The 15,824-nt window shown below is 38.8% G+C and overlaps 3 protein-coding genes across 3 annotated transcripts; 2 read left to right on the top strand and 1 right to left on the bottom strand.

Annotated features, from left to right (window-relative positions):
* Window position 1: 1 nt before the first annotated feature.
* Window positions 2-2,141, top strand: pfdn6 (prefoldin subunit 6). Its single transcript, XM_029442013.1, has 4 exons — window positions 2-203; window positions 375-445; window positions 567-691; window positions 1,831-2,141. The coding sequence occupies exons 1-4, from the start codon at window positions 140-142 to the stop codon at window positions 1,949-1,951; spliced, it is 381 nt and encodes a 126-aa protein (XP_029297873.1). The 5' UTR covers window positions 2-139; the 3' UTR covers window positions 1,952-2,141.
* A 6,282-nt stretch (window positions 2,142-8,423) lies between these two features.
* Window positions 8,424-9,244, bottom strand: her5 (hairy-related 5). Its single transcript, XM_029442106.1, has 3 exons — window positions 9,191-9,244; window positions 9,003-9,098; window positions 8,424-8,897 (listed from the first exon to the last, which is right to left on the bottom strand). Exons 1-3 carry the CDS (start codon window positions 9,239-9,241, stop codon window positions 8,424-8,426), a joined length of 621 nt encoding a protein of 206 aa, XP_029297966.1. The 5' UTR covers window positions 9,242-9,244.
* A 2,670-nt stretch (window positions 9,245-11,914) lies between these two features.
* her11 (hairy-related 11) lies at window positions 11,915-13,646 on the top strand. Its single transcript, XM_029442052.1, has 4 exons — window positions 11,915-11,988; window positions 12,586-12,681; window positions 12,791-12,884; window positions 13,009-13,646. Exons 1-4 carry the CDS (start codon window positions 11,935-11,937, stop codon window positions 13,644-13,646), a joined length of 882 nt encoding a protein of 293 aa, XP_029297912.1. The 5' UTR covers window positions 11,915-11,934.
* Window positions 13,647-15,824: the final 2,178 nt, after the last annotated feature.

Below are 15,824 nucleotides of genomic sequence, written 5' to 3'. Positions count from 1 at the left end.
AGCCAACATCCGCTCCTGCCGCAGCCCTTTCCTGTTAGCTAACGCAGAGCTTTCACCCCATACTACATTTAGCTACCTAAACGTTTTCTCTTTGATACATTTACGCAGTCTATAGTACCTTTTCCTACCAAACACAAATATGGCAGAGGCCATTCAAAAGAAGTTGAAAGGGGAAGTGGAAAAATATTCACAGATGCAGAAAGGTAGGTGGCAGCTAGCATTGCATGGTTTCTCATCTCGTGCCATGTTGTGGCGAGCTATCTGACCATATTGGGACCGCTAACCAGCTATTCGTTAGATATTTCCTGTACGTTTAGACTATTGTTTATGAATGCAACATTCGCATCATTTACTAATACCTGTCTGTTGTTTAGATGTTAGCAAGGGCGTGTCAGCCAGGCAGAAGCTGGAGACGCAGCTAGCCGAGAACAACATCGTCAAAGAGGTAACTAACATCTAATTGTTCTTTAAAAAGGCCTATTTATCAACTGGTGAGTCGTTTGCCCAGTCATTTTGTATATTGGAGTTTGCGATATTACATATGTGGTCTCTCTCTGTGTTCCCAGGAACTTGATCTGCTGGACATCACAAACACAGTGTATAAGCTTATTGGCCCAGTATTAGTGAAGCAAGACCTGGATGAGGCCAAAGCCACAGTCACAAAAAGGCTGGAGTACATCAACGGAGAGATGTGAGTCACCAAAGCTGTGGTTCACTCTACAGTGGTCACTGCTAGGAGTCCAACATCCTGAAGAGGTTTAACCAGAGCAGTATATAGCAGTAGAGTCGTATATAAATATATCCATATGTCATCAATCCAGTGTGGTTTCAGTTGATGGGGTCAATTATGATCATTACTCAGATACCCTCAGTTTGAGTGTTGACAAAGTGCACATGCTATGGTAATAATAGAGGAGTAGAGGATAGATTTTCTCTGTAATACCTTGTTACTAGTGCTCATCTGAGATGATGGTAGTCTCTGATTGAATTAGAAATTGCATTGATCTGCAATTTATCAATCCTTGAATGGGGCATTTGATCTGAATATCTGGTTGAAAGTACTGTAGCAGTGATCATAACTGACTCATAATGACTGAAACATTAAATGACATTACGTTGTCATGCCCTGAGGAGATGCAAATAAACTGCAGCTATGAGTCATTATTAGGTTCTTCCCATGTAAGGAGGAAAGTTTGTCCCAGTTCTGAAAAATGCCAATGTATCAACTTAATGATCCCTTGTAGTTTTTAGGGCTGTTTAACTTGATCAAATTTTCTAAAAGGGATTTTGTAATTCCCATTGCCTAGACAAGGAATTAAGAATGTGTAGTTCACTTTGAAATTTTCAAAAAGATTTGGTCAATACATATGAAACTGAGGATTATTATTGTGTATGAAACTTTCAAAACTGATTTTGTTGTTTTTGTAGAAACCTAGTGGTTAATAGGTTGCTATACATGCTATGGCTGCTATGCTATGTAAGGTGTAGGTAGGTTTAATAAGCTTCAGCCTCCACCTTTTCAAACAATACTTTTTGTTTTCCCTTTAATATTTCTCCTTATTGTGATGCATTTTATTTGCATTCTTTTTGAAACATTGTTCATAAGGCCTGTAATAAATGACTACTATTACTACTAACACTAGTCCCTTATGTCTGTGTGGGCTAGATATGGTGAACATATCGTTACCCAAAACAGAATGATCACGACCATGGCATGGAGGGAAAATAATTATGTTTTATACAGAACGCATTCAGTGTACATACCAAATGTCTTTCATTCTGGTGTTTTAACTTCCTAATCTTTTTTTCACATTTGTTGTCCTGTTACAGTCAAAGGTACGAGGCGCTCCTGAAAGACCTGGAAAAGAAATCTGAACAGCATCGAGAAGTCTTGTCCAGTTTACAGCAGGAGTTTCAGAAAGCTCAGGGCCTGGCTGTCGGCAAAGTCTGACCTAGTGACCCAGCTGCATGCTCACACACTGCAAACACACATACAGATAGAAGTAGAATGGGTTAGTCATGATGTAATGCAAAACCTTCAACATAAGGCTCAGTGAGTAAATTCTGATTGTATCTTGTCATTCATTTGTTATTACATTGACTTTTCCCTTGTTAACAATAAACACGTTTTTCATGAATTATGACAGTTTTGGTCTATTTTGCTTCCATAACATGTTTTCAGACTAGTGGAAAGAAAAAATAGCCAAACACATTTAATTTCATTCACATCTATTTGCAGCTGTAGACTTTTTACTAAATTCACCAAAAGTTAGCATTAGATTTGCATATTTAAACGTAAAATTCAAACAACTTGTAATTAAAAATAATTGTAATAGTAACAAACAAATGAGTTGTTTCTCATACTCTGAGCCAGAACGTTCCTCTCAGTGCTAACACTTCAGTAGCACTTTCATACACCATACACATCTATCTTCTGATGGATTTTACTGAGGGGTTTGTTCTGATATTATTCAGAGCACGGGTTTGCCAAAGCAAGTATACAAGTATATATGTATTAATACAGACAGAATTGTATTAATAAAATAACAGGACAACTCATCTCCGATACAATATTCACAGAAAATAATCTAAATGTTTTCCAAATCGCTCATTTAACACAAACGTCCTGCTGTTATTGCGTTCACTGTATTGGTTAATTGTATAGTTTATCAGTTGTTCTCCACTGTTGCTATGCATTGAATATAATATGAAATATCTATAAAATATGTCACCTGGTCAGTGGTTGTCAGTTTACTCTCTGATAGAAAGGGGTTCCTTAAGGACAAAGGTTGGGAACCACTGACTTTTATTTGAATGGCTATTGACAGTGTGATACAAAGAGATATGTGAATTCCCTCTGTGAAAACCTTTGACTTGTTTTATCTGATCCAGAAATGTATGCAGATTAGCACATATTTAAAAAGATAATACCTAATTTGCCTATTTAACCCTTTTATACACAACATGGGTCCAAAGAGACCCGAGTGAGTTTTAATTGTAAATATCTTTGCAATAAATTAGTTTAATCTTTCAGAATTCCTCAATTAATTTGTTTTTGATCATCACAAATTCTTATTTTACTTTTTACTTTCTTACCTTTTGAATAAAAATAAGTTTTATATCACTACCCTTCTAAGGTACAACATGGGTCCGAAATGACCCGTATTCATTTCCTATGTTATCTCATGCATGGCTGAGCGTTTCTTTGCTATATTTTTGGAGATCAATTAATTTAATCATTTAATATTACAAGTATTCATTACATATCTTGTTTTTGATGACCACACATCATTATTTTCATTCCCCCTTTCTTAATTTATGAACTACAATAGTTTTTGTATTACTACATCAGGTTTACACACACGGATCAAAAATGACCACATTTTAAATAATAAGCTAAACTTTACAAATCATTATTTCATTTAGTTTTCTTCACAAAAAATAACTGAAATCATAACAAGATATAGGCCAACTGTATATTAAAAAATAAATACCACCACGAAGCCCTCCAAATCGAGGGAGAAGCATAGCTCAGACTTTGGATTCAGTGGCAACATGACCGTGAGCTATGTGCCGAAGAAGGGGAAGGCTGTTGTCCTCCTGAGCACCATGCATGATGACAGAGCAGTGGATGACAACAGTGTGAAGAAGAAACCAGAAGTGATCCAGTACCATAACAAAACTAAATCAGGAGTGGACACAATGTGCTGGGTGTTGCCACCCTCAATGCCTACACCACCTTCACTGCACAACACCCTGGTTACATGGGTGGTGTGACCAATGCATGGCGGCAATTCATCAAGGAGCTGGGCAAAGAGCTAATCATGCCACATGTGAAGAGACGCATGGAGGGCACGTCCCACCTCCAAAAGCACATTACAGGGGCAAAGGAAAGATGTGGGCTAAAAAGAACAAACACAGCCACCACCAGCTGCAGGAGGACACCTGGCAGGAGGGCCAAGTGAAGAGGAAGATCTGGTCAGCTGCCAAAGACTGAAAAGGTGCAACAGCCCCGTGTGCAAGGAGCACAAACATGTGACTGTCATCTGTGAGGCATGTATGCACTGAGATGGCAGTTTGAGCTGTACCCATATGATGTTATTTAATCAGTTTTCTTTTCTTTTCTTCATTCATTTTATACATTCACCACAGTTCACTACAGATACACTACAGACACACTAACAGTTCACTACAGTTACACTACAGACACACTAACAGTTACACTACAGTTACACTACAGACACACTAACAGTTACACTACAGTTACACTACAGACACACTAACAGTTACACTACAGTTACACTACAGACACACTAACAGTTACACTACAGTTACACTACAGACACACTAACAGTTACACTACAGTTACACTACAGACACACTAACAGTTCACTACAGTTACACTACAGACACACTAACAGTTACACTACAGTTACACTACAGACACACTAACAGTTACACTACAGTTACACTACAGACACCCTTACAGTTCAATATCTCACAGTGTTATCGGCTGTATGATGTATGTTATGTGTGAGTGTAACAAAGTGACAAATAAAGATTTCAAATATTAAATGTGCTGTTTGGTCCAAACCACTGCTATAATAATTATGTTTAACAACATTATTATTATTATAGTATGTCTTGTTAAAGTGTGATAACAATGAAAATATAGCAAAAATATAGCAAAGAAACACTCATGCCATGCATGAGATAACAGGAAACGAATACGGGTCATTTCGGACCCTTGTTGTACCTTAGAAGGGGTTTGAATAGCTTGTGTATCAAAGGGTTAAACATTTCAGAAACCTAATCATTTTAAATGTCCTAATATAACTCATCAACTGGGTAAGTGTCTCAGTGATATCTATTAGTGAACAAAGTCACCCTGTTTACTTGTGTCTCCATTTAGTAACACAGACTACACAGGACAGGCTCGCTGTATGCTTGTTTCTGCTGGACATTGGCTTTAATTGCCGGGGCAGGCCGCCGAGCAGCGGAGCAGATGCTGTCCAGTCCCTGACCCGCCCCTCAGCTCAGCAGCGACACAGCACAGCGGTGCAGCATTGTTCACATTAATGAATGTGCTTTCCCCCGCAGTCTACCACCAGCGGAGGATTTAGGCAACATGAATAGTCAAAGGCAAAGTCTTCTACGGTTTTAAGGACCAAAACCTTTTTATGAGCAAATGCCAACTCAGCGCAAACAAACAGCTGAGATAGATATCTAGAAGGACTTTAAATGTATGGTTGTATACTGCCCGCAGACTAAAGCAGTGGTGTAGGTTGTAACATGCTATATTAAATTGTTTCATACACCAGTGGGCTTATTTAAAGATAGTTAAAAAAAAACGTTTGGGCGACATTTGTAACCTAATTATGCAGAGTGCACAACAGTGGTGTTAGCTAGCATACAAGCTAACACCACAAGGTCCAGCCAACACATGAAGGGTCTGGATATCACGTAGTGAATGCATTAAACAGACTGGAATCTAATTTAAATAACGTTAACTAAGCTTCATTTATGTCGAACTAAATATGGCTATTCTGAATTGAAAGTTATTTTGTGTCGGCTACAACATGGGTCGACATGTTTACGGCAGTGTTGGTTTAAGTGTTCATACCTTAAAGCAGCAAAAAGGGGTTGCACGCACAGAACACGAGCTTACACAAACATGTTTTATAGGCTGTATTCAATTGGGGATACAAATACCTGACATCACACACACAAATGCGCAATAATAACACTGCGTCACAAAAAGCTGTTTTCGTGCACGAGCCTGTCACCTTTGGCGCGTGGGTGGCACCAAATCCATTAACACCTGGAGGTGTGGCGCTTTTATAACATCCAGACTTCGGCTGTAAAGCTGGCCGACATGTGGACACTTGTATATGATCTACACATTTGTTTTTAAATATAGGTTTAAGCTCCGTTAAAGACAACTTTAGCCATTTATTGTGAGTTATTCACGTTGTAACAAACACATGACTGCAACATTGGTTGCTCTTGTAAAGAAAAAGTAATGTTACTTAAACTAAAAACTGATGAACTCAAAACTTTGATTCCATAATGTTTATTGGAGCAGCCCACTATAAACACATTATAGTAAACTGCGGGCTCGTTATGTAAACTGCAGTCATCAAATGGTTTGTTGATGAGGCCAAAAGGAGATTTATTACTCTGCCTTTATTGTGTTCTTGCTGATTTGGAGAAAAATAAAAAAAAGCTACAGAACAGCTGATTGAAATGTTTGGCAGTGAGCTGGGTTTCTGAGAAAAAAAGATTCTTTGCAATTTAAGTTTAAGGTCATTCGAAAATAAATGTCCGCGTCCTTTTTGTCTAAAGTAGGAGGACATTTAAGTAGATGCATCCGCATTGGACTAATCCTTATCTATTTTACACTGACAATAATATCATTTAATCTTCATTGAGAGAGATGCCTCTCACGTGAAACCCTAATCTGATTCCAACTTTAATTGATTTACTTAGTGCTGTGGGCTTTTTCTTCAGGGGGTTTAAGCTTAAAAGCGCACAAAAGAGCATCCTGTCCAGAGATCAGCCCAGCGGGACTAACACCTGCTTTATAAAGGTTTTCAAACAGACTTTTAAGGAATGTATGTATCCACCGGGACCAAACAACGAGCCACATGATGATGAATGCAATAAAGTGTATAGTTTTCATAATAATATAGACCCAAATATAGGAGAATATTCAAATGCTTTACAGACATTAGGCTGTTGAAGGTTGAAGGTTGAGTTAAAGGGTTACATTAAAGGGTTCCTTTATAACAAGCACAGCCTTTGTGCTTCCTGCACTGTGGAATAAAAGCTGTTTGAGTATAAGATGATCATCATCTAATTTATCAACGAACTGTAATAACCAATTATAAATATGTTCCACAGCAAATGTAAACTATTAAACCATCAAGTTAAATCAAGTATTACATTGTGATGAGATGAATTTCCAGTCTGGCTTCTGGTCTGTGGATCAACCCACGATGGTGAACAATTATGAGACCGAAACTGTCCATTGGTATGTTGATAAGCGAGAGCCTGATGTCTTTCAAATGTAGAATAGCACACGACAGCGGCCATTAACACACTGTCCACACTGCAACATCCAGACACTTTCATCCAATCTACAAAACCACTTCAGAGCTTCAAATTATAAAACTCAACGCCGACCCAAATCACTGTAAAATAGCCTGTGCCCATAATCCATAGTGTGTTTTGTCGAATAATTGTAAATTGACGGTATCACACTGAAATTGTTTCTATAGATCAATGCTTAATATAACTAAATCAAAAACATATTCCTTTCCAGTGTGTTTTGTTGCGTTTTATTTAGAAAATCGAAATGTAGTTTTACACGGCATCACCAGAGACAGCTGCTGTGTCTGTGCTTTTAGTTGCCTTTCCAACACGAACAGTGTAATCCTGCACCTGGAGAATTTGAGTAGGTGGTAAAAAGAAAAACCTGAGCACATGTTGCTTGTCCAACAACCACGCTGTGTGTGTACTACAGTGTATCCATCTATACGTGACCTAACACTGCGTGCCAAAACGGTTTCGAGTGAATATTTTATTCATAGGATACTGAGTATATATTATGCAGTAAATGGAAATGTGCAACTGGATATAGTGCAGTACTACTGGGTCTGGATACAACACTTCTAGAAGGATTTGGACTGAAGCCGATTTTGTAAATTAGATTCTCCCACACCTGAAGCAGTCTGGCTGCTGGAGAGTGTGTGAATGACCACTCACCTTTGCTTTTCTACATTTGAAAAACATAGAAGCAACAGACCCTCCCCACAATCAACATCTCAAAAGACAAATGTGTCATAACTGTTGTCCAACCTGGATAAAGTATGTGTTAACTGTCCTGTGGATGTCCCTCTTCTAAAAAGTACTTGACATACAGCAGTAAAGACAAGTACAAGCTATTCACACAACAAATAGGCCACTCGAATGATCTGGAATGATCAGGAAATTGTGCTTTTATTGTAAATGGGAACAGAGAATTCAGCAAGCACAGTTATAGAATACACCCCATGTCTCTATATGTAAAATATGTACTCAGAGCAAAGCATAAAAAAACAACAGCACCCCTGTTCTGAGCATTTTACGCACGCGTCTCAGCAACACCAAGCAGACTTAAGTAGGGTTATTCATGTGATAGCAATAACAAAATATCGGTGGACTCTGCCACGTAAAACATCACATATTTTATATATGAAAAAAAAAGGAGGACAAAGAAGACAAATATGATGCCCGTGTAAATCCTAAAGCGAAAACGCCACCTTCAAGTGGATGGTGTTTTCATCTTCACTGTGCAAAATAATTCAGGCTGTACAACAAAATACATATTTACACAGTCTGTCGGCACCTTATCTCAAATATACTCTGAGTCAAAGAGTCTGTCACTGCGGCCAGGGCCTCCACACAGGATCAGTGATGTGCGTGCAGGCTGCCGCGGAGGCGAGCAGCTCCCTGGTGTCGCAGTGGAGCCCAGTCCTCTGGTTGAGGTATGATGGATGAGAGTTTTGGGGATGGTGGGCCAGGTGATGAGGTGACAGGGTAGCCTGTGCCCCCTGGCTGTGCCCGGGAGATGCAGGGTGTGTCTGTGAGTCGGGTAGCGCAAGAGGAGACTGAACAGCATCCCCATCGGTCTCATCTGCCTCCTGGCTCTGACTGGCGATGAAGTGGCTGACCCTCAGCATGCATGATCTCATGCCGTCATGGAAGTTGTGCTGGCGGGCGGAGGTCGGTCTCTGCCGCCGGGTCAGAACTCTCTTCGTGCCCCGGTTACCCTTCCCAATCTCTGTCTCTGTCTGCAGGAAATTCACCACACTCTCCAGAATCTCTGCCTTCTCCACTTTTGGATTTTTCAGTTTCTAAAAGGAGAAATGACAATACGCTCAATTAAACAATGTATAAACTGTAATATATTTAAATTGGTAGATATCAAACAGAACTAAAAGCACGAAGCGCAGCCGTACATCATTGTGTGAGTTGTCCAGCATCAGAAGGCGTAATGTCTCCAGACTGTTGTTGATCCGCTCCCGTCTGCGTTTCTCCATCACAGGTTTAGAGACCTTGGGATTAAACATGATAATATTACAATTACAACCATGAACAACATTTAATTAAGAAATTCACACACAGGAGCCAGGGTGCAGCATCTTACCCTTCTCGTGCTCCTCTGCCTGGGAGACTCTGGTGAAGTTAAAGCCTTCATGGTAAAAGTTGACTGAGTCTGTTTTTACCGTTAATCCGAAACGAAAAATGGCTGGCGATTTTGTCCTCTTTGCAATTTGTTGATATCCCTGCAGATAGCCCCGCCCCTGCGGGACACGCCTCTCATTCTTTCAGCAGCACGCGGCCTTGACACTGAAGAACATTTGAATTTATTTAAATCTATAATCCTCTTTTTTTTCACTTTCAAACTAAACTGAAAATGTAGTTTACAGATAAAGAGAGTGTGCCACATGGTCTGAAAATAGTTAAAGTTTGGTTTCTAAATCCGTTAAAGAGTTCACCCAAATCATAAAACAATAAAAGTTAGTGGATTTATGGAGTCAGTCACATGCAGTCTGAGCAATGGAGATGAAGACCTAATAAAACAATCTCACTGGAACTACTTTAACCTGAATATGAGTGAAAGTACATATAAGGCATGTTGATTACACTGATACAATAGTTTTATTGCTTGTATTTCACGAATGTCACTTCACATAGGTCAATAGTTTTACAGAGGTCCTGTATCAGAACATACAATACTGCTTGAATATATAGGAATGGTTTCATAACCTTTACCAGAGCTGCTATTTGTATGCCTACGTTATTTTCTCCATGTATTGTGCTTTTAAATATATTTCTTTAATTGTATTGTTGGTTTTCTGCTCAATGGGTCTGCTTTTTGTCGTCATGTATTCTTTGTTGTATTTTTCTAAACTTTCTAAACTCAGTTTTTTTCCTGTATTTCCCCCTTTTTCGTCATTGTTAGTTTTTCTCTTTAACTTAGGGGAGGTCCGGTTTTATGAGCCTTTGACTTTTTAACCTCCCGTGTTACGTTTATTTTTTCAGTCTTATGCATGGGGGGGAAATATATTTAAAGTGTAAATTCACTTCACTACATGTTCTTACTAAATGACAGAATGAAAGATGTAACTGGTGAAGCCATTTCTGCTTATTGATGTGAAACCACCCTAACCCCCCACAGCACAACATCTCACATTACGACCTGCCTGGTGCTGGAGAGACACATTGCCATAATTCACACCTGGACGCCTGTGTTGTGTTTATCTTTACAGGGTGTGGCTGTTTTCCGAAAGATTATTCTCATGAAGAGCTCTCAGTTTAATGTCCACAGTTTCTAATTCCAAGATGTATTCTTCCAGTCTACACTTTGAGATGACTGGGCTGTGTTGAGTTTGGGGTAGCTTTCTCCGCACTGCATTTATGGTCACCCTGATCCCCATAATAGGCTAAAGTGTGGAGATAACACTGGGATGATCGGATCACGGGGATCTCGTAGATTAAGAGGCTTTTCAGAGGCAATGATACTTCCGTTTCAAATCAAAGAGAGGGCGATTAGTGGAGGCTCAGGGATCACGCCTGGTAACCATGGAAACTCACTTTATGAGACACATTTCAACACACAATAGGAACAACTTTTTTTCTGGGACCAGCCCATGATGATAAAGTTACAGGAAGAAGAAACATTTAATTTGTTTGAGTAAATATAACTGATGCACTGTTAATACTTAAGCCACGCGCACTCGCCCCCATAAATAAGCCCTAATAACGTGCTCGCCTGAGCCTGTGATGGAAACTAATTAGTGAACTTAAATGTGCCCTTTGGTGGCAGAGAAATGAACCGTTCACTTCTAATATCGTGACTCGCCGGGTGTGTCGGCCACACTGACAAAAGAGTTTAAATGAAACGGAGCTGGCAGGGTTTGTTGGGAACATGCAGTCAGGTCAACATCTGCTTTGATTTTTAAAGGGATCTTGTGTGAAGCTCAAACATGAGGTATGAAGCGGACCCGAGGCAGCACACACTTAACACTCAGCTGTAATAATCATCCTCACACTTCATCACATCAACAGACGGACCTGCTCCCTTTTGTCCTCGTGGAACCTCAAATGGTTGGTTTATCAGTTACATTCATTTTTATTTTATGTGCTTAACTGCACGTGTCTTGCATCTGCAGTTAAAATGTGTGCTTTGTGATACTGGGCTGTACACATGAAATACATGACATTCTTAATGTGGACCTAACACTGCTCTCATTTGGTCCTTTTCATCACTTATTCAAAGTGTGGATGTCTCACACATCATAAAAAGTCCTCATAGCTGCTCACTTTCTCACTTCATTTGTGTTCCCACGAGTAAAAAAAAAGCTTCCCAGGGCCTCACTTCTGGAAGGCGTCAAAAGTAAGAAAGCTCAGAAAACATTTAGCCCAATTCAATTAATAAATGGTGTATGAACTGATGGCCATCTAGACCAAAGTTGACTTCTTATGTAGACTACCAATGAAATGTTCTTACTACTAAAAAAGGCAGCCGAAATGTTGATTTGAACCTTTCATGAGATGTAGATTGATAAACTATAAAACAAGCAGGTTGCCTGTCAGATAACGTTATATTTTATATATAATATAAATTATAGGTGATTGGCAATATTATAGCCTTTAATATTAATTTATATATTTTAGAAACACCTCACTACCTGAACACTGTTTAAATTGTATAGTTTCGATTTTATCCATGGCCTATAATAGAGTAGAGACCATTTTCGGTTAAATGTCGTCACTCACACTTGTCGGCCAATCAGAGGCAGCACGAGCTCTACTTATATTCGCCCTCGGGCGACAGGAGGCCGTTTGAACTGCTGCAGTCAGGACGTGTGGACCAAACACTGCAACATGACCAGGACGCTACAAAACACAAGTCTGGAGGATGGCAAGAGTCGAAAAAGGGTAAGATATTTTAATTAATTAATTCATTTAGTAGGTTATTTCTAATAAGGCAACCATTACAAATGCTTTATGTATATTAATACATGTTTTAATAACCCGTCAGAGCAGTTCTAAGATATTAATTAAAACTTGTTTTGGATTTCTAGTTGTATTAATAAATTACACATTTTTCTTAACTGCAGGCATGATAACCAACATGTTTTCATAACCTGGCAACCCAAGTTGTTGTTATCAATGGCTAATAACTGATTTATGATAATCACTCCCTATGCACTTTACATTTTTCTAAAGTTTTGATCTGTTCTTTATTCTATCTCTGTTTGTTGATATGTTTAGTTGTGTCTGTTTAACTCATTTATTACCTTTTATTTTTGGGTATTGTATGTAAAGTAGTTACCAAGTAATGTTTTATAAAAATGCTTTACAAATAAAGGTTATTATTATTTATATTAAGACATCACTTACTGCATATACATATATTCAGATAGATGTAACTGGTGTCATGTATACACATATTGGTACACGATTTAATAATAAAAATGATACCTGTGACCACAACCTCACTGTACTCACACACTGCGGTTGATCTCTTTCTAGGTTTTGAAACCAGTTGTGGAAAAGAAGAGAAGAGACCGAATAAATCAAAGTCTGGCTGAACTGAGAAGTTTGCTGTTGAGTCATACGTCTGATCCAGTGAGTCATTTCAACAAAATCACTTCCAGCCTCGACACGTATTTAAAGGAATTATGACTTTACAATAATAAAATATACTTCTCTTCTGCTTCACTGTTATTACCCACAGCGGCTGCAGAATCCTAAAATAGAGAAAGCAGAGATTCTTGACTTGGCTGTGGAATATGTCCAGAAGTGGACAGATGGGAAGAGCCGGAGAAAGGGTAAGTGAAACCAAAGACTTCTTTAACTTGTTCAAACATATGACATTTTCCATGAAAGTCCTTATTTGCGGTAACAAATCTAATCTCTTTTATCCCTCACCCTGGTGTATTTTCTCTGATGCAGACTCTACTAATAATCACATGAAGACTCCTGTGGTAACTCTTCATCCCCCAGAGTCCAATGCTCCTGCTCTCTTCACCATACAGAGTGCAGGTTTTCAGCAGTGTGTGGCCCAGCTGACCAGCTACATGCACAAAATCACACCGGCACAGAGAACAAGCCTGATCGAGGGGCTGAAACATCACACAGAGAGCCAGCAGCCAAACAATATTACACCAGACTTCAACCAGAGAGGGGCCGAGACAGCTAAAGGGCCAGATGGATTATCTGTGGAGTTCATTTGCACATCTGAGAGGAGAGAAGAGTCTCCTAAATTTCCCTCTCACTTCCAGCCACACTCTTGCTCCACACCGTGCCACGACTATCTGTCCCCTCCTCCCTCACCCTGGCTTTCTCCCTCTTTCTCCACATACGCCACCTCTCCTCCTTTCCCGTCATTTGCCTCTCACTTCTCCTTCTCCCCCAGCCTGTCACCTCTGTCTTCCAACACCTCCTTCTTTAGTTTCTCGCCCAAAGCCCCACACTCGGTCCCTCCTGCCCTCCACTGCCCCCCTCTCATCACACTGAGGTCCCCTCCACATCCTGCACAGAGGGAGGGGCACCCACCCAACTATTCTTCATCCATGTGGAGACCATGGTGAAGTGGATCAGAGACTGACACACTGAGAACAGCAGAGCCACCTGGTGGGAACTATAGCTGCCACCATTGGCTGTGGAGAAACTCTCTATGCTCGGAATGTATAGTGTACATATTATTATATTTTCTATATTTTGTATTTCTCGTTGGAATAAAACTTGTACTTTAAACTAATAAGTCGCAGTCTGTGCATTTATCCACTGTATGTATGTAATTCTATACACTCACTGTGAACACAAGTTGTATATTCCCTCACGGGCCTTGTGCTAACTGAGGTGCATCAATAGCTTTATAATATCAACACTATAAAAGTAATAATACTTACTGCAGGATGGAATCGTACCATTAAAAACATAGAGGAAAAAAAAGAATGTCAATGTAACTTGGTATATTTTTTAGTTTTACAGATGAGTTTAAAAGCACGTAACATTTCTGTGTTTTACAAAAAAGGAGATAATAATTTAAAAAAATAATAATTAAAATAATAATAATTTAATATACATATAATTAATAATTAAGGATTAGAAGCACACAATACAAAACATAAATACAAATATAATATATGTAAAACAATTCAAACAAAATCAAGTTGCCTAAAAATTCAATGTGAAAAGATGCATCGATGTGGTGTGTCCAAAACATAATGACTGGATGACATTTTAACACAGCTGAAACTAATAACACTAAAGATGGCTCAGCTCTACTGAAGTGTCTCAGTGAGCCAATCACAGGGCGGGCACAGCTAAGTGCAATGCAGTCAGCATTAATGAATGTTGTTAAATACACCTGTAACTTTCCTGCTATAACAGGTAAAAAAGGCCCATCACTTAATTTCCCAGTTTTTATAGAAAGACAGTTATATTATGCTTACTGGATTAGGCACATAATGCTACGTTTGAAAAAGAAACTTTTAGAAAATATTAGTTACTCAAAAGCCAGTGAATTTATAAAGTGTGGGACCCTTTTAAATCTTTTTTGAGATTGTTGTCTCACCGAATATTTCCCTAACTAATCATTTTATTATTATGATTACATTTGTATTTATCCTCTATCTAGTAATTATTTTTAGTGATTATTCTATTACTTTCTCATATACATTTTTCTATGTTCTGTGTAATGTTTTTGTTACTTTCATATGCAACCTTTTTCATTATTGTCATTTACGGGTTAATATGTGTGAGCCGGTTTAAGTTGTTTGCTTGGGGTTGGGCTAACAGGAAAACATTTTATTTGTACTTATCCATATTGATGCTTAATTCAAAAACCTTGGAAAAGAAATAAGAGAGAAGACTGTAGGGACAACCTTTCTTTAATTTCTGGATTATGGAGACAAAATGTCTACAAATAAAGTTAAATAAAACTTAAAAAATCAAATAACTCAGTCATGTGGACGGGAGTCCTCTTTGTCTGTATATAACTGGATATTAAAGTGGAACTCCATCAATTTTTCAGATCAAAGTCTGTTTACAGGTCTTGGTGAGTACTACTGCATATGTGGGGAACAATTTGTATAAAGCCTTTTGTGTCTCCAGAGAGAGCTGTGTGAAGTCTGATAAATGTCCTTGATTCAGTGTCAGTTGGGGCTGAAGTTGAACTTAGTTAAGTGAGCTTACCAGACATCTGTAGCCTGTCATCTCTGCTTGAGGATAGTCGCTCAAGGCCTCATTAACTGCTACTATCATAACAAACCCAAATCTCTAACTCTAGGTACCGTACCTCTCCTTGGTACTTTAAGAGTTTACAGGCAAAATGTGTGAACATGTGAGAATTGAGACTGAGGTCTACATCAAATATCTCTCAGGACAAAACCTGTTCTTAACTCATGTTGCACAATATTAGACTGCTGAGTAAAACAAGTGCTGAATGTTTCATCCCAATCTTTCCACCACCTCTGTGCATATCTGATCATTTCTTCAGCATATTAGGGCAGGTCATCAAACTTCCCAGCTGTGCTGCTGTAGAATTGATGTGTAATAACTCAGTCCCATATCCGATCCTATTGAGTCATTTGTGCTTGCTTTTACCCTGTGTAGAAGTTTCACACTCAGATCATTGCATTAGTAGGTTATTTAATGCCAATTACTATGAACATGCTACTATATGTCCAACGTTACTTACTTCTAAACAGTAACATTCCTGAATTCATAAAATAATGTCTTAAACAACTAACTAACTAACTAAC

Source organism: Cottoperca gobio, chromosome 10, assembly GCF_900634415.1.
Source record: "Cottoperca gobio chromosome 10, fCotGob3.1, whole genome shotgun sequence".
In the NCBI taxonomy this organism is placed as follows: domain Eukaryota; kingdom Metazoa; phylum Chordata; class Actinopteri; order Perciformes; family Bovichtidae; genus Cottoperca; species Cottoperca gobio.
Note: the sequence above shows the minus strand (reverse complement) of the source record. Positions and strands in the feature narration are given on the sequence as shown.

Excerpts from the sequence above, each read along its gene's own strand:
- her5 (XM_029442106.1), bottom strand. The coding sequence starts at position 9,241 with ATGAAGGCTTTAACTTCACCAGAGTCTCCCAGGCAGAGGAGCACGAGA. Across the intron at positions 9,099-9,190 it reads GGCAGAGGAGCACGAGAAGG|GTCTCTAAACCTGTGATGGA; the intron begins GTAAGATGCTGC and ends TTTAATCCCAAG. Across the intron at positions 8,898-9,002 it reads TGGACAACTCACACAATGAT|AAACTGAAAAATCCAAAAGT; the intron begins GTACGGCTGCGC and ends TTCTCCTTTTAG.
- her11 (XM_029442052.1), top strand. The coding sequence starts at position 11,935 with ATGACCAGGACGCTACAAAACACAAGTCTGGAGGATGGCAAGAGTCGA. Across the intron at positions 12,682-12,790 it reads TGAGTCATACGTCTGATCCA|CGGCTGCAGAATCCTAAAAT; the intron begins GTGAGTCATTTC and ends TATTACCCACAG. Across the intron at positions 12,885-13,008 it reads TGGGAAGAGCCGGAGAAAGG|ACTCTACTAATAATCACATG; the intron begins GTAAGTGAAACC and ends TCTCTGATGCAG.
- pfdn6 (XM_029442013.1), top strand. The coding sequence starts at position 140 with ATGGCAGAGGCCATTCAAAAGAAGTTGAAAGGGGAAGTGGAAAAATAT. Across the intron at positions 204-374 it reads ATATTCACAGATGCAGAAAG|ATGTTAGCAAGGGCGTGTCA; the intron begins GTAGGTGGCAGC and ends TCTGTTGTTTAG. Across the intron at positions 446-566 it reads AGAACAACATCGTCAAAGAG|GAACTTGATCTGCTGGACAT; the intron begins GTAACTAACATC and ends CTGTGTTCCCAG.